This window comes from Gopherus flavomarginatus, chromosome 3, assembly GCF_025201925.1.
Source record: "Gopherus flavomarginatus isolate rGopFla2 chromosome 3, rGopFla2.mat.asm, whole genome shotgun sequence".
In the NCBI taxonomy this organism is placed as follows: domain Eukaryota; kingdom Metazoa; phylum Chordata; order Testudines; family Testudinidae; genus Gopherus; species Gopherus flavomarginatus.
Window position 1 is genome coordinate 13,405,351 of NC_066619.1, and position 22,887 is coordinate 13,428,237.

At 40.1% G+C, this 22,887-nt stretch overlaps 1 protein-coding gene across 1 annotated transcript in view; it reads left to right on the forward strand.

Moving 5' to 3' along the window:
• Window positions 1-22,112, forward strand: part of ARK2N (arkadia (RNF111) N-terminal like PKA signaling regulator 2N) — a 65,636-nt gene extending 43,524 nt beyond the window's left edge. Inside the window, exons 4-5 of the mRNA XM_050948145.1 lie at window positions 10,168-10,294; window positions 19,130-22,112. Of these exons, the coding sequence (XP_050804102.1) occupies window positions 10,168-10,294; window positions 19,130-19,319 (317 nt within the window). The 3' untranslated portion in view covers window positions 19,320-22,112. The remainder of the gene's footprint in view (window positions 1-10,167; window positions 10,295-19,129) is intronic.
• The last annotated feature ends 775 nt before the right edge of the window (window positions 22,113-22,887 follow it).

The window sequence follows — 22,887 nt, forward strand, 5'->3', positions numbered from 1 at the left end:
GTTAGGCACCTAAATATCTTTGAGGATCTGGGCCTTAGATTCTGTGTGTGCACATGGACACTAAAGATCCTAAAAGTTTGCCCCTGTGTTTTTAAGCCCAAATTCCGCCCTCACCTTACAGTTCACCAAAGACCTGGTTGCATTTCAATGCTGTATGAAGGAATTGCAGTATTTATAGTTTTTAAAGCACTATGGGGAGCTTGGATGGAAGATGCTATAGAAATGCAACATGTATATTTTTTTTAATCACAAGGAAAAATTTATTAGTACTTAGAAAAATGCCTGACTCTGATTTATCTCATCGCAAAACTGCTGGGAATCTGTTCTCTTCCCCCATCCCCAAACCACTGCTTGGAGCCTTAAAACTGAAGTCCGCTTTTTCTGACATGCTGCATGCAGAGTAGCCTTGTTGTTGAAACTCAAGCTCTGTGTTGAGCTATGACTTTTTTTTTCTCCAAGGCACCATTTGAATCATCTTGTTTGAGAAAAATAATCACATCTCAAGAAATTACATGGATCTTGCAAACAGGTGGAAGGTCATGAGGGAGTCAGATTTTGGATCTATTCCTCTTATTGTCCCCTTAATATCAAAATTACTTATTCCCTTTTATTGCCCACCTTTCCAAACATGTCACTGAGAATGGGCCAAATCCACTTCAAGTCAGAGTGGGCAGTGGGAAGTGTTGTTGAGTGGGATGGGATGATAGAGGTGAATGGCTCCCATTCATCTCAATGGGCAGTTGACAGAGGAACCTAATGATAATTTAAATGTCACCATTTACTGTTTCACTACAGATCATTTTAGCAGAACTAAGCTAATGCTTATCCATTGTTGTTGGATGTAGTGGTTGATATTTAGTCAGAGAGCTTAAGGCCAGAAGGGACCACTGAATCATCTAGTCTGTATATCAGCATCCCCCAGCACCCACACATTAAACCCAGCAACTGAAATTAGACCAAAGTATTACAGCTCACAGGAGACTAGACGAGATGTGCCACAGGGAGAGAATAGGACAGAGGTGCCTGAAAGGCAGAGGCCCTTGCAGTGGTAAGGACATGATTAAGTGAGAGATACTTGGATAACCCGGGCAAGTGACCTGCCCCCACACGCTTTAGAAGAAGGTGGAAAACCTCTGTCATTGCCACGTATAGCATTGTTAGATCCTGAACATGTGAGCAAGAACCAGCCAGCTTGGTGCCACCTCAGACCCTTGGACCACCCTGGCCATTTGTGTTTGTGACACAATGCAGTGAGGCAGGTAGTGGCTGTCAATGTTTGCTGGAGAAGGTAATAAGTAATCAAACATCCCTTTCTCTAAGTTGAAAGTCACCACTGCTCTTGCCTAAAAGGGGGATGGAAAGAAGAGAAGTATTCCTTCCTCAGTCCCAGAAGCCTCAACTGCTTCCTGAGGACAGCTCCAAAATGTCTTGGTTCCCACAGACAACTGTTCCCTGTCGAATTACTGAATCCTCCAGCTTTTTCCAGGCAAATTCAGTAATACAGTTATCTTTGTCAACAAAAAATCTGCAACACATTGAACATTTGGGGGCAGCATAACATGGACTGAATTGAATATAAAAATAAATAATACAAGGTGTAGTGGACTGGACTAGGGGTGTAGAGAGGGGAGAAACAGAGAACTAAGCGGGTTTGGGGTAGGTAGTATGGCATAAATCCAGCATCCTTACTGCATATTTAGGTCTTTAGCTGCATAGGACATGGGGACTTGGCTTTACTGATGGCATGAGAGTCTGAAGCTTTGGCTTTCCTTATGCACTGACTTTAAAATGTATCTTCAAGGCAGATAAATACAAATGGTCAGTCTCTCAACGCACACTAGTGCAAATATTGTTTACAAATCCACCCATGAAGATGAAGCCAGTGGAAAACTAGAAAATGTTGAAGTGATATTGTCTGCATTCTGGTGGAAACATCCTATAAATGCAATCTATTTTCTGTATTTAAAAAGTTGAAGATACTTTTGGATTAATCTGAGCTGACTGTCAAGGGCTTTCTTTTCTTTGTCCTAATAATGTTTGTAAAACCAGCCATCTGAAGCATTTCCATCTTCTTGTGAGACCTGGGCTACTCTGCAGTGTCTGTCAGGCTCCAGGAAAGGCTAGTGCTTGAAACTTCTCCAAAGAAGCAGGACTAACACAAGTGCATAAAATATAAGTTGGTTAACATAGTCTTGATTAACTTAAGTTAGTGATGTCCACTAAAGCCCTTGAAGATGAGAAGACCGGTCATGGCATTCTTTTCACTGAACTCAGTGGCTGGGTATCATCATCATCTAACATTAGTCTCAGTTTTTTGGGGTTGGCTCTTCAAGTCTGTCTTCTCCATTCCAGTCCATGTTGAAGCATTTCCTTGGAAACGCCACAGCACGGCCAGTCTTATGTAGGGGCAAACTAGGTGAAAGCCCAGGGAGCTTATATAAACGTAGTGCCTCTGGAGGAGGGGTACTCCTCTTCCTGCGGCTCTGCTGGCATCTGCAGCCCCACGGCTCTGCCCCCTGCCTTGGAGCTGCCCCTGGCCAACTGCTCCTGGGAGCTTCTCGTTTGCTGTACGGGGTGTGTTGGCTGTTGTCAAGGTGTCGTCCCGCCCCCCTCCCCATCACCACCACCCATGTACTCCATCTCTGTAGAGCAGGGTGTGTGAGGACAGGGATCACCAAGAAAGGGATGGCGCTGGCTGCTGCTGTGTCTGAAGGAACTTTCCATCAGGCTGGTGATTGCTGCTTTCTTAAAGGGGCAGCGCACAGTCTCTCTCACTCTCCCAGCTCTCTCACAGTCTCTTTCACTCTCAGTCCCCAACACATACTTATGTTGTTGTTACTTGTTGGTACTTCCTGTAATGCATATATGTTCTCTGTAATTTTATTATTTCAAAGTGCTATTATTTTAGTTTTTTGACTGGTCTGTGCATTTTATAATTTTATTTCTCTCTCATGCTTAAATTTAATTCTTTGAGTAGTGAGTTCTAAAATGCCTAACCTGGAGTAATTATCATTATTACTTTTTAATTATCATATTTTGCTTTGTCATAATTATTTAAAGTGGTGCAATCAAAAAATAGTATCCTTCTAGAATGTAACTTTAGCTTGTATTAAACTTAGCAGTTTTAATGTTAAAAATCATTAGCTAAACACGTAACTTTAGACACTAGACAGATGAAGGTTTCTTATTTTCAAATTGTATTTTTAGTTATATCTGTAAAATAACTTAAAATTAGCAAGAAAATAAATGCAGTTTCAACTATACCAATAGCAATGATGGAATCAAATGTTAGTGAGTCACGTACATGACTGTGATCAGTGAACATAAATGCCAAAATAATTAGAAAAGTTCTCTTTCTTAATAAAAGAGAAAAAAACCCTTAATCACACGTTAAAATTATGTTTTTAGTGAAAAACAATTGACTAAAATGGAGTGGCAGTAACACAAATTTTAAGCAGATTTTATTTATTTTTATGTGTCTCTAATAAAGATGGTGTAAAAGGTATCAAATGTATATTTCTGATATTTGTGTTAAAGCTCTAGCACTGATACTTCAAGGTTTGGGATTGGGACTATCTTGCTGTAGTATCTCCTTATTGTTCTAATTTTACATGTAAACTGTAAACATGGCTTTCACTGGAGTTTGTGTATATTTATTTTTTTCTTTCTTTATATAACAATTAGATACAGTGCTCCTTTCAGCTAATTTCTAAATTATTTGCAAAACCTTAGAAATATCAGGTGGCTAAGTAGTCACTGGAATCATGGTTAAAGTCCCCCCTTCCCTACCACCCCCCAATCAAAATCTGAAATGCTGCTCTGGGTGAGCCAGGAGGGCCATGGGCTCTGGCAAGATGCAGCCTCCATGTGACAGCACAAAGCCCGCCTTGAGCCACATGCCGAGCATCAGGGCACCACAAGCCACAGCAGCAGTGCAGAAAGGTGGCAATACACCATATACCATGCCACCCTTACTTCTGTGGTGCTGCTGGTGGTGGTGTTGCCTTTAGAGCTGGGTTCCCGGCCAGCACCCGCCAGTATCAGGCCGCCCTGCCCGTGCTTAATTTGTGCCAGGAGTGAGCTCTAGACTCTGGCATCTCTTTTAATACAAATTAAACACTGGGGGAGGCAGCAGGGCTCAGAGGTGAATGGGGGGTGGGAGCCCGGGGGGGGAGGGGCACAGAGTGATTGGCAGGGAGGAAATACAAGTTTGCCCAGGGTTCAGTTTTCCCTAAGGCTGGCCCTGCTCCAGCTAATCAGACATGTTCCTTTCATCATCTTCAACGCAGCTTCCTCCTAAGAAGGAACGCTTCTCATGACGATGTTTCATTTGGTCAACCCGGTTTTGCATTTCTTTGTTGCATTGTTTGCATTTTGCACGCATGCTTGTCGTACCCACAGCTAGAGGAACTTCATTAAAATATTCCCAAACTGAGTCTCTTTGTGGCCTGCTTCCATTATAGATTTTCCCTTCTAGTGAGAGAATGGTATGGTAGATCTCAAATCAATGAAGGCTACACTTAGCAAGACTCAAGACTTCTGGAATATGCTGCTCAAACAGTTTCACTTTTGTTTCTACTGCCTGTCCCTCCCTTCTCATGTTTATCTCCAGACTTCTCCTTATCCAGATCTATTCCGCCCCCAACAATCTTCTGTTCATGGAACTTTTTGAAACTTTGCACTTTTAGAGAGGTAAGGGATTGATTCTGTGTACACAAATTTGCAGAGGGACAGTAAGATTGAGGTCTGTTATTTCTCACTTCTATATATTTAATGTATTTAAAAACATTTTTGCTGTTAACAAGCATGTTTCTCTCTGGAGACACAAATCCACAGTTTGAGAACCGCAAAACTAAGCATCTCTGATGGTATCTTCTAGACTGAGCACTGAGTAGATAAAAAGATTAACCTAAATAATCTATACAGATGTCCCTGGAGCCCTGTAAGATTGGGTTCCTAATCCATGAACTGTTGGAACTCATTTACAAAACTTTTCTTAAACATTACATGAATATATTGTCTCATACTATAGAATTAAAATTTCTAATCCCTATTCCAGGATGCGATATCTTTGAGCCATAATGTATCTTAATTCCTCAAAAAGCGCATTAAAAAATCTGATTTAAATAAAAACTTCTTTTTTTTTTATTTTTTTTAAAAATCATTTAGTTTTATTCACCCTGTTTTCAGGTATCTATTTCATTCTCATACAGTATCAGATGATTTCTCTTGGAATGTGGTCACAAGGCTGCTCAAGATTGATTAGTACTTATGTGCAGAGTATTTTGCCTTTCTCTATATTTTTCCACAAGCAATCTTAATGCAAAGATAGCATCCATTGTTGACTTGGCATGACACAGCACTGCTTGACTTGTCTTCAAAGTCTCTTATCAATAACTGTCTCTCATATCTTTTTGTGGCTCAAGAGTTTAATGCCCCAGTAGTTACCACAGTTTTGTATGTCTCCTTTTCTTTTAAATATTGGTATTAATGTGTTTGCACCAGGCATCTTCTCAGTCCTCATGATGAAATTAAGCAATTGTGTCAATATGTTTATGTTTAATTGCCGCAGGCACTTGCATACTTTTGCAGGTATGCTGTAGGAGCTGAAAACTTTATTTTTCATGTTGCTCAGTGCTTCTGTAAAAGCTTCTAAGACTGGTGCCATCAGATGCCAACTTGGTTTTATCATGTCTCAGTTCTCTTGGATTCTCTTCATTCATAAGCCTTTCAAAGTAATTTTTTCACCGTTCCTTAATCTGGTTCTCCTTGATTAAAGTATGTCCACTTTAACTTTGATCTCACCAGTGTCCTGAATTCTCTTACCATGGGTCTTAGCCACAATCTATATGTTTCTTTCTCACTCTCCTTTGTTTCAAGACGGGCTTATAAGCCTTCTCGGGCTTTAACCTTGGTGGCTGATTCCTCTTACTTTGCAATCTCTTTTGGCTTTTTACAAATCTTTCGGAACATTCTGCTGTTGGAGCATTGCTTGCTGAAATTTAAAACACTTTTAGTTTTCCTTCACAGCCTCTTGAGCTTTTTCATTCTCCCATGAGGTCTCATTGGGGAAGAACAGTCTCGTTTATGTTTCACAAAGCAGGCTTTTTGCACATTCTAGAATGTAGCTTGCAATATGATTCCACCATTGATTTGTATTTTCTCTTACCCCTTCTAAAGGGATCTTCTGCAACCTTTAGCCCTTTCAGTAGCAGAAGGGCACTGTGCTTCACTTCGGAGGAAAGCCCTAGTCATATAGGTCATATAAAGGACTCATTTCATGGATTTATTTGGAGTTCCAAGCCTCAAACCTTTTCTAAGCTGGTTGTGTGTTCCAAACTCACTGGTCACTCTTTACTGTGCTCCAGGATTGGGAATTTGGAACACACTTTTCTCCCCTAATTGGCTTTCATCTTCATCCAACCCCCTCTTTATCTGAGGCCTTGTCTACACTCTGGGGGTAAGTTGACCTAAGTTACGCAATTCCAACTACGTGAATAATGTAGGTTAGGTCGACTTACTGCAGTGTCTGCACTGGGTTGACAGAAGAAACTTTCCCATCGACTTACCTTATGCTTCTCATTCTGGTGGAGTACTGGAATCTATGGGAGAGTGATCTGCAGCCGATTTAGCGGGTCTTCATTAGACCCACTAAATCTACCCCCCGGTGCATCAATCGCCTCAGTGTCAATCCCTGGTAAGTGTAGACATACTCTAAAAGCTTTGGGTTTCTTTGGATAAATGCTTGCACTGTGCTTGCCAAAAAACCTAGATCCTCCATTGAAGTAGTTCAAGTCCAGTAGATCATACATTGTGGGCTTATATGAGAAGCTTTCTCTGTGTTAAAATGGAAAATGTCTTCTAGGAAGTGGTAAAAACTCTTTGATGGGGATGCAAATACTTTGGGTTGTTCTGCAAGTGCTGATCTTGGAGGGTAAACAAAATACCTTCTGTGTGTGTTAGTTTGATGCTTGTGAAAGTGAGAAACTAACAGCCTAGGCATGACATTTGTGTCTATAAGAGTTTGCCTATTCAAGTCTGCCTCTGCACCTCAATCCTCACCTGTACCCAAGCTTCTCATTGTAATATTTTCTCATATTTGCTGTCCTAATCATGCTTTCTTGGGTGAATTGCTGAGCCATGGTAATATATAGCCCTATTCTTTAGCACTTCCATTTCATGCTTCACAGTGTGCTCTGCCACTTTATTACATATGAAATATATATAACAAAATACTCAGAAGTTCTGACAGCCTGGTAACAATTGTCAAGGGTTATTCAGTTGAACTTGAATGATCAAAGTAGTTGGCCTTAGCTGCTATTCATTTAAAGTTCAGCTGACAAGTCATCTTTTATCTTCATATTTTATTTGAGATGGCAGGCCCCATCCCACATCTGAGCCCAGCGCTTTCATACCCCTTCTGATATGATCAGAGGCTGCGCCAAGGCGACGGCCCTCACTTCCCAAAAGCAGTGATCAGGAAGGTTGGATCAGAGTGGGTATGGTCAAGTGGACATTCAAATAACATCATAGAAGTTGAGGATGGAAGACTGATTAGGTCATCTAGTGAAGTCAGCCCTGTTCCCAGTGTAGGGTTGTTTTCTTCAGTGTATTCTCTGCTGTTGTGCTTTGTCTAGAACAGTTTTAAATATCTCAAGTGATATTGCTTCCAGTGCTTCACGAAGGGGTCATTCCACCGTCTAATGGAGATCTTTACAATTAATAGAATCTCATTAGAAAGTTTTTCTAGTGTCCAGCCTAAACCTGCTCTTCCTAATCACCCTTTCGTTGCATCACCCTAATGTGTAACCATTTCTCAAGATCTTTTCAAATACTAGAAGTTATCATGTCCCTTCCCCCTCCTCTGTCCGTTTAGCAGATGTTCAGCCAAGCTAGATGTAAACACACCCCTCCCTTCTTATCTGAGTGCTTTTCCTCTGGGTGAACGGCACTCCCACTGTATAGTGCAGCTAGTGCAACAACCAGCTGTTTCCTCAGGCAGTTGGAAAAGCAAGCAGTCTCCTTCAAGGCTGCCCAACCTCTCCCAACTCACCAGTATGCACTAAAAAGAGATGCAGGTTTTAACTTCCCTTGGAGCACTCACTGGTGATAGATGACTTTTCTAGAGAACTTATCGCCAAAGCACCTGAGTGCTTTTTTGGTGGGGTATCTATTTTAGGTATTTTTTGTGGTTCTCTACACCTGACTAACATCTCTTCACTAAATTATGCTAAACATTTAGTGTTTTCCACTTCAAAGCTAGGACCTACTGTGTCATGGCAATGTGGTGTCTGGCACAGTATGTAAAACAGCTTTTAAAACATCCTTATTGTTTGTTTGTTTGAACCACTCAAGTGAATGTCCAGTGAATGATACAGAAAAGTTGTTCTTTAAACAGTATACACCTGCTGATCTTTTCATGAATGTTTTTCTAAAAGATTCTCTGATAGTGTTTGTTTACAGGAGATGCATTTCAGGAGAGTCCATTGCCAATTCTGTATTTTTCAGACTGTATTTTATGTTCTCAGCGGGCATCTGTATTTTAAATATCTGAATTTTGTAACTAGAAATTGATAACTACAATAGTATTATGATTAACAACTACTACTACCTCTTGTATTTAACATCATGTTTCCTCTCAAATCCTTTCCCAATGAATTCAGTTCTATCTAAGGACAAAGTACTCTTTTGACCAATATTTTCATCATCCGCATAGCAGATACACAGAGATAACAGCAGTGAAAGTTTGTCCTCACTTCCAACCCCTCTGCTTTGACTCTGTTAGAAAGAGACCATCTCTGTGGGCAAGAGAGTAGTTCCGTTTCCATGTTCATTCTCTCTGCTGATACTAATAAGGGTCAATTGTGATGATGGTTTTTATGATGTGGCCAGTGGCAGTTAGGCAGAGATCACCAACTCACTTCCTAAACCACCAGACAGCCTCATGTGGAAAAAGCCTCTTCTGACCTTGGCTGGATTTCACTGATAGGCAAGAGGTAGCAGAATGTATCCTGTTCTCTAACGCTTTCACTCATCAGTCACCAGAAAAACTATTTATACTGTAACTTCCTGTTAGTCTGTGACAGTGAACAGAACATTTGGCATATCCTGGAAGAGAGCCTTTTGCCATTACACACCCCTCTCCAGCAGGCTCCTAAGGGAAGTCCTGTCCAGCAAGACAATGGCACAGGGACCTGGGATGGAATCCTATCAGGGGTTTCAGAGTCCCACCTAAGAGGGCCTCACTGATCTGAGGTACTGGCAGTTAGCTTATAGAGGGGCTAGGCTAGTTTCATGTGAGAGAGAAATTTGTTTTCTAGAATCAGGGAGAGAGCACTCTGCCGACAGAAGAGCTACACTACTTTTATTCGTTACTTTTTGTACATGTTGGAGTTTAAGGGTTTAAGCTGCATGAAGAAGGGACTGATGGTTTGTGTTGATTTTTTTTATTGCACGATTTCCCGTTCTCTTTCCCTGGCTTTTAAAAAATAAACCGGAAACACCACAGAAGATTTTATTCTTCTTAACCTGTGATTCTTGATTTATTCACAGTAATGTTTCTTTTTCTGAGTAATGGGTGAGCTTGGGCTTATGACTATGGCACTGCTAATTCCTTGTCTAGTGGTTTTCATGCATTCATTGCTTGTGCTGGAAGTTGCATTCAAAAATAGTTCTTAGAGTAAATGGCTTAATCTTAAGAAAAGGTACAATGAAAACAGTTGTAAATTTCCCTCTTGCTACTTCAGTAACTGACTTGAAGGAACTTTCTTTTCTCTAAGATAAGGCATAATTTGGCCTTCATTTGGCTTTACCTGAGGGTTGGTCAGGCGCAGTCTTTCTTTTAAGGCACTTTTGAAGTACTATAGGTGAAGAATCTAATTATTTCTGGAGTTGGAAAGCTCTCATAACAGTTATTGAATACGACCTTTTGCGCAACAGCCCTATCACTTGAATCATTCAAAACAAGACTGGACAAATCACTTCAATATACAGTATCAACCAGTCCTGCAGTAGGAGAAGGTTGCGTGAGATGATCTGATAAGTGATCTAATAGATTAACTTAAATTCATTGATTATTTGTGGTTAGTTTGATGGGATGTATCTTTCAGCATTGGTTTCCTGAGTTATTTAGGCTCAGGTTCTGTTTGCATTTTTTCTTCTATGCAGGTCATCTGGATCCAGGTTTCCTAGCAAGTGAGAGAACCTCTTCTGGCAATGCACAGATCAATGAAGAAATTAATATTGCCTCTTCTGACAGTGAAGTAGAGATTGTGGGAGTTCAAGAACATGCAAGGTACTTATATTTTTTCTTTAAATAGCCAAAATAAATGAAAAAGGAAAATGCTGCCATACTTCTGATGTTACAGTTCTTCAGCCATAACCAGTGCCAAACATGCGAAATATATACTGTTTTATTTAGGTTCGTATGCTCTACCTATCGTCGTGATATCAGAGTTGCCTATCATTTTTAGCCGATTCATATTTTCAGATGTACACAGATTACACATGTGATTTCTATATCAAATATATTGATAGGCTAGGTACACTTGATGCTGATGTCACATGTTTAATCCATGTACAACTGAGCACACTAATAGGCTTACAAAAAAAATAGGTGTTTTTAAGGGCTTCCACCATGTATGTACACGGTGCCCTTAAAAATGTGCACTTACTGCATTTCAGTATTGAAATGGTTTCTTGGATATTTGATTTAATTCGCCATTTTAAGAACATTGACCTTTAAATACTTGCATGGTCAATGTGATAGATGTCAGGATGCTCACTGTGACACCTGACGAAGTGGGTATTCATCCACGAAAGCTCATGCTCCAAAACATCTGTTGGTCTATAAGGTGCCACAGGACTCTTTGCTGCTTTTACTATGACACTGCACTTCATATTCACCATAGTGATATAATTATGATGCATCTTGTACAAAATATGTCATGTGAGGGGTCAATGGAAAAGTTATGGTTTGCTGAAGGACTATCCTATTTGTATGCATGTATCATTTTTGTATCTGGAGTTGACTATGCATCTGTATTTCAAATGTGTTTGCTCCTGGGTAACACCCCCAAAGTTTGGTTACATCCAGTCTAGCTAGCACATTGCGAAGGGGCATCCAAGGTAATGACTCATCAGCAAAGACAGTGAGCCATGGGAAAAGTTTGGCCTCACCTAATAAGCTTTCCTGGGGATGCTTCAGCCAAAATATAGGTAATGGCTGCCACTACTCATCCAAGCATGCAAGGGCATGTGACTAAATCATGTGATACTGAGCTTCATCTCATTGTGTGTACTTTTTCACAAATTGTACTTTGGGGCTTGGCTTGAAACCAAAGTTTCCTCCACATGGAAGAAACTATAAATGGGGAAGGTGACATGACCACTTGGCCTCCCTCCCCCCATAAGACAACATCTACAAACACCTGAGGAACAAAGACTGAACTGGGGAAAAGGGGTCCCAGGCGGGAAAGAATGAAGCCTGCTTGTGTATGGAAGCTCGGTGGACTGTTTGTACTATCTAACAGGGTGAGATTCAAATCCTGTCCAATTGAGACAAGTCAGACTGTGTTTTTGTTTTATTTCTTATGATAATCTATTGTACGTTATTACTTATAATCACTTAAATCTATCTTTTGGTAGTTAATTTTGTTTTATATGTTTACTTAAAACAGTGTGTTTTGCTTGAAGTGATTAGGGAATCTGGGGGGAGGGATAGCTCAGTGGTTTGAGCATTGGCCTGCTAAACCCAGGGTGGTGAGTTCAATACTTGAGGGGGCCACTTAGGGATCTAGGGCAAAAATTGGTCCTGCTAGTGAAGGCAGGGGGCTGGACTCAATGACCTTTCAAGGTCCCTTCCAGTTCTAGGAGATTGGTATATCTCCAATTATTTATTTATTTAATTTCAGGTATGATGAAGTAATTAACAGATTGAGGCCCACATAGAAACTTTGCTATATTCTGGGAAGCTAAATTGGGAAAACAAATCAGTCGTTATTGTCCACGATTGGAGCATGCATAGCTCTGCTGTCTGATATTGCGGGTAGGGCGGTAGAATCCTGGCTCCACCTACTCTTTATTCATTTTTGCTCCTTCACCACTTGTGTGCTGGTGGGAGGAGGGATGTATGAAATATGCATTACCCAAGATCTCAGTCCTTTGTAGTCATGCAGGAGGCCTTACTCAGTCTGATGCCATAAGACTGAGGCACAGCCTAGTCCTGTGGGATTGGAGGGAGATGAGAGACAGACGGATGACATTTTGTGTGCAGGTTGAGCCTTATCTTATGGAATATTGATAATTCTTTTAAAGACGATCTCACTTGGAATACATCAGGGGTTCTCCAACTAGGGGTCGGGACCCCTCAGGGGGTCATGAGGTTGTTACCTGGGGGGTCATGAACTGTCAACCTCCACCCCAAGCCCCACTTTGCCTCCAGCATTTATAATGGTGTTAAATATATTTGTGTGTTTAATTCATAAGGGGGCTCACACTCATAGGCTTGCATGTGAAAGGGGTCACCCGTGAAAACATTTGAGAGCCATTGGAATACATGGTTTCTGTATACTTAGAAGACCTTTCTCCTCCATTGTAAATTAAATTTATTTGTCCTCCACTACTTGTTTATGTAAATGCTAACAGAAATTACGTTCATGTTTCATCCCTTTCTCTTTTTTTAACTTTCTAAGTTGTTTGCCTCAGTAATACTTAAAATGCAAACCTTTCTAAATTCAATGCACAATTGCTAGTGCAAAGTTAGTTTTAGTGGACATAGGCTTGCTAATGTGGAAATGCTTCCTGCACTTCAGAAAGGAAGGAGAGAGGATGTTGTTTTTCCAGCTTGTTTTTCTTAAGTCATCCTCAGCTGTGTTTTTCTTTGTGCTTATAACTATTTTGCGTCTTGGGGAGACCATCTCTCATCAGTTCTGTTTGAAACTTGCACCTTTTGGTTGTTTTGTTTCCTATTTAGAATTTTATTTCTCTTGCAGGTCTAGGCTTGCAGTTATGAAGTATTGATGGGCTTCTGTCAGGGTTGTCATGTTGAAAAGGTTTTAGATTTTTGATCAGTATTTTTTTGCATGCTTAGTTTGTATGATTGGATTCAGTTCTGTTGTTCGCACTATATTTCTCTGCTCCATACTCTGTAGTGTTGCTGGATTGGTGTGGGCTGTGAAACTTAAATTTGTCTTTCATTTGTGGTGGTTTAGATTCTAGTGATTTGATTACATTTAGAATCTCTTTGGCATTTAGTTAGAGCACTGAATCCTTTTGGTAGTTATGTGCTGTTCTTTTGTTTAATTTTGTTGAATGGATTTCCTACCATGCATGTATTTAAGAAATAAATCCTCCTCCTGTTCCTCCTTTTCTGTTTTGGTTTTGTTGCATTTACTTCATGATATATTCACCTTACGCTCAGGTTGTCAAGCAAGTTTCTTGAGCTAATGTTTGATTGAACCTTCTGCAGTTGACAGAAGTATGTGATTTGTTCAAGGATATGAATTTTATTTAAGAATCATTTCCACGTAGTAATCTATAGCTAGATTTTTGTCATCTTCAGGGTGAAAAGTTACCTTTTAGTTTTGCATAGGTCCCAAAGGTCAGGTCTACATTGGCGCTTAAGTCGATATAAGGTACGTCACTCTGGAGTGTCCCGAGCAATGTAGCTTACATCGACCTAACACAGTGTCTACACCACGCTATGTCAGTGTGAGATGCTTTCCTGCTGACTTACCTTCTGTCTCTTGGAAAGGTGAAGTACTGAAGTTGATGGGCGAACACTCGCCCTTTGACTCATTGTGTCTTCACCAGACGCACTAAATTGACACCGCTGCATCAGTTGCAGCAGCGCTGATTTAACACTTAGTATAGACAAGCCCAGGGGACTGTCATTTTACACTGGAACGATGCACCATAGCTATTATGATCTTGCAGACTCAAGCATCGTGAGATACTTTCTGTGGCCATTGTCTTGTCTTGTAAATTATTATTAAAGGCATTTCTTAAAAAAATTCTAGATTTAGCTAGAGCTCCAAACTTCTTATAATGAACCTTTAGTAGATATACAGAACTCCTAAAGATTGGAGAAAACTGATGGAAAAGCCACCGTGAGTGCTTGAAGTCCATTTTTCAGGAACATAACTACATTAAGTGAGGAGTTACTGTACATATTGTTTTCTAATACATTTTTACATTGATACCATCAGTTCAGGCAATAAATTCAGTACTGTTCCATGATGATTAGTCCTCCCCAAGTTCAGTAAATTGTCATTTGGGGACAAAATCATATGGCTTTGAAGATGATACCAGTGCACCAAAGAGTGTCCTATACCAAGCTGCTGCCATTGACTCCAGATCGCAGTTACTTCAGCGTTAGAGGTCATCATTTGGAGGTTTACAGCAAAGTCTGTTTTCTTTGCTTCCTTCACATGGTACAAACACTGGAGCTTGAGAGTCTGCACGTGATTGGCCAGGTGCTTCCCTGAACAAACCGTTGGGACATAAGACTGCTGCATTGTAGCTGTAAGATAGCTAGTGATCCTATATTAGCATGATGGTGATTTGCTCAATGAACTTCTGAATTTTAATCTGGGTTCTGCCAAACTGGCCACGTTGCCTGACAAACTCCAAATCAAAATTGCGTGTGTGTGTGTGTGTGTGTGTGTAAAAATTAAATTGTTCATTGAGATAAATATACCAATCTTTGACTGATTTCTGCAAAGATTGAACCACCCCAGCTATCATATAGGGACACACCAATTGTAATTAGATTTTAATTCTAATACTGAAATAGTGTGGTACCACAAAGAAAAATGTTTTACTGATAATATTATTGTTTACACCTTTGCACCAAAAAGATTGTTGTTGCAATAGAAACAAAAGTATGAAAAATCATAACCTAGTCATGTGACACAAAACATAAAAATAAATCCAAACAAGTAATCCCAACATACCACAAACCATACCACCAGTGGATTAAATATTGCTGTTCAGAGCAGGTCCAGGAAACCTAAGGGTTGAAATTTATTAATTGTCCTGGGTTTACATCCTTGGTTTGTCTGTAAAATAAGTTTAAAGATTTAGTCAGGAGCTTGCTTTTCTTCAATGTTTAAATCTTAGATTAAAACAGAAATGAGCGAAAAAGAAAAATATTAACACATCCTTTATTTAGGAAATATAAAGGGGAAATTGCAATTAGATAAATTCAACATTTTATTTTTGTGAATTAGGACCAAAAATAATCATGATTTATATTGTGGTAGCAAAGTTTTCTACCTGTCACTTGTGAGAGGCTTTGATAGTTCCTTAAAAGAATAATTCCTATGTGAAGCAGAAAGATAATATGTTGCTGACTTCTTTTACCATGCTGGGTAGGTCTGAAATTGCAGCTAACTTGATACCTATTTTTGGAATAATAATGCACAACTCATCAGTTAAATTAGGAATATATCTAATACAAACACACAAGTCACAAAACAGTATAAATACTTGATGCTTGACTATTCTCTAAAGTCGTTACCTCACTCCTTTTCTTTTTCTTATGGAGGATAGGTCTATCAATGGATATTAGCCACCATAGGTGGGGATGGTGTCCCTAGCCTGTGTTTGCCAGTAGCTGGGAGTGGACAACAGGGGATGGATCACTTGATGATTACCTGTTCTGTTCATTCCCTCTGGGGCACCTGGCATTGGCCACTGTTGGAAGACAGGAAACTGGGCTAGATGGACCTTTGATCTGACCCAGTATGGCCATTCTTATGCACTGTTTCCCCCACCACTTAGAGGAGTAGTTAAACAGAGTTTGCTTTACTTGGTACATGCACATTTAGGCAAGGTTATGTCTAGCATGTCTAAAGGATGCTGAACCTTATCTCTTAATTTATGGTATATATGTGTGTGTGTGTACGTACACACACACACACACACACACAATTGGTATATATACATATGGTATATATGTGTGTGTATATGTATAAAATTAGATGTTTTATGAGTCCCTACTTTTTAATATTCTGCCAAATTCAAGTTAGAAGCAATTTTCTTTTCCTACTTCCCTTTTTCCTCCCAAGCACAGAGTGCAGAAGTACTTCCCCTTTCAGCAACATGTTAGTTGCTGGTCAAAGCCTGAGTGATTTTGCTGCTGAAGGTTACTTAGAATTACAGGTTAAAGGCACAGAGCCTGTTGTCTTGGTGGATTACAGGGTATGGGCTAAATGCATAGTTACAAGGTCTCTAAGATGAAGCTTTGGTATTTTCTGGTAAGTCAGGGTTTTTCCCTTGTTCCTTTGATGCTTCTTATTCAACCATTCCTTTATATTACTGTTTTATTTAGCCTGCTGGGATTTTATCACCCTGCTTTGGTGGAAGTTGGGTTTATACTTACAGCTCTGCTTACCGTCTTATTGCTTCTCATTTCTCCATTTGAATCATTGCCCCCTGACAAGCATTAGTTATGTTACATTAGATATATGAACAAACCCGCAAGTTAGGGTGATTAAAAAATAGCCTGGAAATGTTGCATTAGTATGAAACCTCCTCCATAATCTTTGTTTGTATGCTATGTTTTGGTCAACCACAACCGGACTTTTGAGCTGACTCTACCACACTTACCTTCAACTCCTACTTCAAACAAGCTCAATTAAATCTGACTAGCTAGCTTCATCCTAACTCTGCACAATAAGCACTTAGCACTGTACATATGTAGAAGCGTCCCTCCTTAAATAATTAACCCCTTAACTGGTTTCAACAATTACTTGAACAAATCTCAAGAAAAGTGGAGGGGATGGGGGTTCTGCTCCCTCTCTCTTCCCTCGATGGCTAATGTGCTCTTAGCTGATTGAGAGGTAATTACCCAGTTGGGACCTACAGAGCAGCACGGGGGAGGCTGCTAATAGATGGATCCGGGCTCAGCCCGGGAGAGCTGAGGGGACTAAAATAAGGTATCCCAGACTGTACAAGTTCTGAGCTGCTGCAGCCTCTTGGCACCACCTCAAAGTGTGGGTCATTGGGCCAAATGCAATTGCCATTGCAATTCTTATAGGTACCTCAAAATTACAACCAGTCTACAAAGCCCCCTTAACGCGTGTATAAAGGAATCCCCTCCTTGCTTGATTCTAAACCCAAGTGACTCGTCAGTAATACCCAGTGAGGAGTGTAATCAGGCTGATGTCCCACATCACCCACTTGCAGCCTTACACAGTTACAATTTCCATGGGCATCTAATGGTGGGAGACAAGTGGTTACCTCCCATTGTCCTCCATTGCCTCTGGCATGCCAAGAGAATCTGATGGTCAAGAAATCGAGTGCTCCTCTGTTTTGATGTGGGTGTGTGTTACTACTGTCCTCCAGGAGGGCATACCCTCCCCACTCTTGCTAAGAAAAGCAGAAATAGTAGACTAGAGGCAAAGAACTAGAAAAGAGGAACAACAGCTGAGGGGAAAAAGAGGAAGTCCCTGGTGAGTTACAATGAGTGTTTTTGACAGGAACCAAATTGTGACTGAGAGTTTACCTAGATTTTAATTTAGATTTTTACCAGAGGTGAGTTTACCTATGCCAGGTAGGGAGATTATGGCTGTATGCCCTTGGGGTCCCTGTTCGGGCTCCAATCTGTAGCCTGATGCTATCGATTATGAATAAGAATGCCCATTTATCACCTTAAGCTTAGACAGGTTCTTTTCCCAAGATCAAGCCCTATATTATTAAAATTATTATATAATTGGGAACCCCAATGTGCACAGGTGTAACACTCACATTATAGGAACTCTTATATTAACAAATAAATAATCTATTAATACACTTAGCAAAATCACACACACTCTAACTCAGTAAGGTAAATAAAGATAATACAGAAAGTAAATCTGAACATCCATACTCACACCATCCCTTGCAGAAGAGCCTGAAATGTTAGCCGTTATCTTCCTCATCACCATCACCTTCGTCATCTTCACCAGTGGCCATCATTCTGGCCCCTCCCAAGGGCTACATCTTCTCCCCCCCTCCCCCAATTGACCACATGCTGGGATGCCAATTTTATAATGTTACGCCGACGTTACCATGTCTAATACATATTCAGTAGGAGTTTTTCCCCTCTTCCTTATTTGTATTTCCTCCCCTTACCAATGTTAGGTTCTATAGGTTAGTATATTTATGATTTTAACTCATCAGGTAGGTCAGTTCATTGCCATGGCACTCTTGCGGTTGGATGTTCTGTCCAAAACCTTCCAAAAGTTGGTGCGTGTTTCTATTGTTGGCTGATGTCATTATAGACCCAATCCCCCCTACTCTTTACTGCCAGTTCCCCAAAACTAACGAGTTACCTAAATTTATCTATGCCAAAGTTTGTAGGCCTCAATCCTCATGCTAACTGCTGAAGCCAATGTCTTACAAGATACAAGCCTGTAGGTTCCTTGCAATACTGTTGAATATAATAAAGCAGAATATAATACAAAGCAGTGAATATAATACAGGTATGCTGGCCCACTGGGCTCCAAAGGAAATAAAGTATAATGGCTTAATTTAAAAAAAAATTGTACAAAACATAGGTAGATGTCTACTGTAATTGCTATAAGGCACGTATCATCTTCTCTGTTAATGGGAATCTGGTCTCATACAGTTTTTTTTTTTCATGAAGGTTTCTCCTATTGAAAAATTTCTTCTGTAAAAAGACTAATGGCTGTAATTCCCAGCAGAAAAAATACCTGATTTCCCCCCAGTACAATGCAGTTATCTCAACAGTACACAATGCTACACATTATGGAGCATATTCTCCCTGTAATATTGGGAGCTGTGCACACATGACTTCCTGGGAGCTTCACTCACTTCTACTAGCTGAATTTGATCCTTTGTATTTCAGTAACTGAGTGCAGGGAAATTGCATTCTAGGCTTTACATTGTTTGTGATTTTTGTAAGCTCAGCTTCAAGGGTTTACTGTTCAGTGTGTGTGTATAAAATCTGTAGTAAGTCATGTTGGCAGGTCTTCATGGACTCCACAAATGGAAAAAGGCGCGAGCAAATTTTGAAGAGACCTGTTAATTGGATGCAGATTAACACCTTGAAATATTGCAACTAAGGATCTTGTATGGGGAGTTGACAGTAGTGTTAATGCTTTTGCTCTTCGCTTTGTTGCAGGTGTGCCCATCCTAGGGGAGGTGTGATTCAGAGTGTCTCTTCCTGGAAGCATGGCTCAGGCTCGCAGTACATTAGCACTCGGCAAACACAGTCATGGACAGCGGTGGCCCCCCAGCAGAATTGGTCTTCACCCCCAGAAGTAGTTGATCTCACTTTGGACGAGGATACCAGACGCAAATATCTACTGTAATGCAATGTCACTGTGTTTTTGCCCTCGATCCCTTCCCCTCTTTATGGCACGGAAGTTCATTGTTTTAGCTTCAGCTTCAGCAGCCTGTGGACTTCAAACTCCTGGAGAACTTCCTTTTCCATCAGAATGCAGTGTCATTTTAATATCGCTTCAAATATTTTACCTTCTCAAAGGTGGATTTTTCCTAGTATGAAAACTTGATAGCACTGAATTTAAATGACACCTACCGTTATGCATTGTGTGTGTTAATCTAAAGAAATAATTGTGCAGACAGATACACGCTCCCATCCTCTCCCACCACTGATATCAAAATGATTTTAATTTACCAGTAAATTGATTGTTTGCAGAAGCTAGTGTTTTTGCTGTGTGAACATCACAGACAGTGATCTGATCTTGAGAGGCGTTGAGCCCCCTCCATTGATTTCAGTAGAACTATGTGCTCAGCCCTTCTGAAAATTGGACCAACGGTATTTACCCAATTTGATTTGGTTTCTTCACCAGCAGGACTGTCGTTTTTATAGAAAGGCCCATAACATGTGCACTGGTCTTCTTAATTAAAGGTTTGTTGTTTTCTATGTAATTTATAGTTTACATTCTGTTCAGTGCTGTGTCATCTGTCTTTCTTGGCTACAGTGTTTTACTAGTCATTTGCCACAGCATGTTACATTTTTTTTTTCCAAATAGCAATGACTTGATAGCAGCTGATCAGCACAAAAGCATAAGAAAATATTAATAAAAAGACCCAGCATCCCTGCCCATTTTAAAGGGATCTGAATCCCTTGCATTATAGGATCCTGCTTTTTTTTTTTTTAAAACCATGCCTCTCAATCTTCCTTCTGAAAGGTTCCTTTTGTACTTCACCTCTTTCCTTCAATCATCTTCTCCAAAAATTTACTCTGTCAGGCCCCATTCCAGCACAGCACTTAAGCAGATGTGTCATTTTAAGCACCAGAGTAGCCCCATTGAAATCAACAGGGCTACTCAAATGCTTAAATCTGTGAATGCGCTTAAGTACTTTGCAGGATCAGGACCTACGCTTATCCTTTGGTTTTAAGTAGTTTTGCCCCATTTGCCTATTCTTAGGTCATGTTTTCTATCCTTGTGTTTGAACCTCTCTTAGGGTCTGATCTTGCAAACACTTACCTACCAAAGCTGGGTGTTTACCACAGTGAAATCAATTGGGCTAGACACTCTAGTAAGCATTAGTCCCTATAGTAAGTAGAAGTAGCCCGTAATCACTCACTGGCTCCTGTTCAAGGTAAAAACCAAAGACTAAACTTCAAAAGAAGAGGATGTTCACTTTACATTTCTATTGTGCAATTGAAATGTGTCCTTTTGTATTCAGAATGCTTGTAGTGGAATTTTTCTACAGTTCCAACACAGAATTTTTACCAGATAGGGTTACACAGCAAATAGAAAGGACACCATGAGTCCTGATCTGGTTGACTTGGTGTCAGTTTGCAAGAGTGCAGGGTGGCTTCCAAAAATTTGCTGTATGGACAAGAATTTTGCCTTTGGTAGCACAGATTTGTCAAAAAAAAAAGTTTCTAGTATTGTTAATAGTAAACAGTTTGCTTTGCTTCAAAAAGTGGAAAGGTTGTGACTGCACTTTAAAGAGCAACTAGGTAAAGGATTTATGTTCTGTTTTAAAAGATTCTAAAACATTAAATGGTGATCAGCGTGTTGCATGACCATAACCTGTAAGATGTATTTGGTGCTTCTAGTAATTGGTCTCTTTGTTTGGGGGTTGGAGGGAGTGTAGTGAATGGAATCCATACTCATCGCAATAGAGAACTGTCCTGTAATATTGGTACACTATATTAATAGTGACTATTGATCTTTTTTCCTAATTGGTTAATTACATAACTCATCCATCATTTTAGCAGATTAGCACCATGTTGTACGTTAACTGAGAAAGATGATTTAGTGTGGCTGCTTTTTACTGTTTCATGAAGTTGTCTTTAAAAGATCAGTTTCTAAGAAAGCTGCAGGGACCCATTTGTAGTCCTTCCATTTAAAAAATTGCAAACAGACTTTCTGTTTCTCAGTGTGTATATGATGTGACTTCCATGTATATATAAAAATGACTGCATCCTAACCAAACTTCCTTCAATTGTGCACTGTGTTTGTTTTAAACAAATCATGTATTTTAGTCTGATGCTGGTTTTCTTTTATTTAAAACACTACATATTTCTTTTATTCTTTTAACAAATGTTAAAGGGTAGTGATCTAAAAACCACAATCACTGGATAGCTAGGAAGTATTTCTTCTTTCGTTCTGGGGGATTTTTTTAAGAGCGCAAATGGTGCCTGGACAATTTTGCTCTTCTCGACAGGAAAGTGAAATGTTAGCCATTGTATGGCTAAGAACAAATGCACTTGGGGCCTGATCCCAAAGCCGACTGAAGGCAATCGGAGGCTTTCCATTGACTTTACTGGGCACTGTCTTAAGCCCTTTATGGTTCAGCAGTTCTAGCGTTTGAACTTGGAATCTTCTGCAGTGGAGACAAATCATTGCTTAGAATTTAATGTTTCAAATGTGCAACTCTAGTGAAAAAATAATTTGGTGGTTCTTGACACTCATTATTTAGTTCTAATTTTCCATCTAGTATTTAATGGTCTTTGGAGGAAAAAATAATAATAAGAGTGTTATATAGATATATATATATATAAAAATAAATATATATATATTTTTGGTGCAAGATGAGACCTTCTGTTTTTTGAAACAAGCCTGTAGCATAAAGGTTAAACTATTTTAAGACAAAATAAAATAGAGTGTATTATTTAAACAATATTACCTTGTGTGGGAGTTTTTTTCCACTTCCATTTAATACTGTGATATTTGAAGTGCTTCCAAAATAAAGCCTTTAAGCTCTGAGAGTGGGTTATATACTTTTAGAATTCAGCACTATTCCCTTCTCTGACATTCAGTTTGTCTAGTGTGTTAAATATTTTATTTCTTCACCACAAAAGTTTTCCTTTATCCAGCATTTCAAAGACTTGGTCCAGCACAACGATTTTGGATTACAGCACTGATGGGATGGGATTATAGTACTGATAGGACCTAGGTACACCATGGATACCAGCAAGACAGGTTTCTACAAACTATTCCTACCATGTGCCTTAAACCTTACCAACAGGGACCACCCGTAGGAATGAGAATACCATGTCCAATTCAGTCTCAGTCCTGATACTCAAAGCCTTCCATAGGATTCACCCCAGCTACCTGGAGGTCACACCTCTTCCTCTGTGACCACCCATGTCAGCCAAGTTCTATTAGAACCATGAAACTGACCAATAGGGGGAGACTTCTGAATGTAGGAGACAAAACTTCCCCTGGAGTTGGATCTAGACCAGGGACCGGAAACCTCTGGCACATGGCCTGCCAAGGTAAGCACCCTGGTGGGCCGAGCCAGTTTATTTACCTGCCACGTCCGCAGGTTCAGCGAATTGCAGTTCACCGCTCCAGGCCAGTGGGAGCCGCAATCAGCTGAACTCTTGAACGTGGCAGGTAAACAAGCCGGCTCGGCCGGGCTGCGTGCGAAAGGTTGCCGATCCCCGATCTAGAC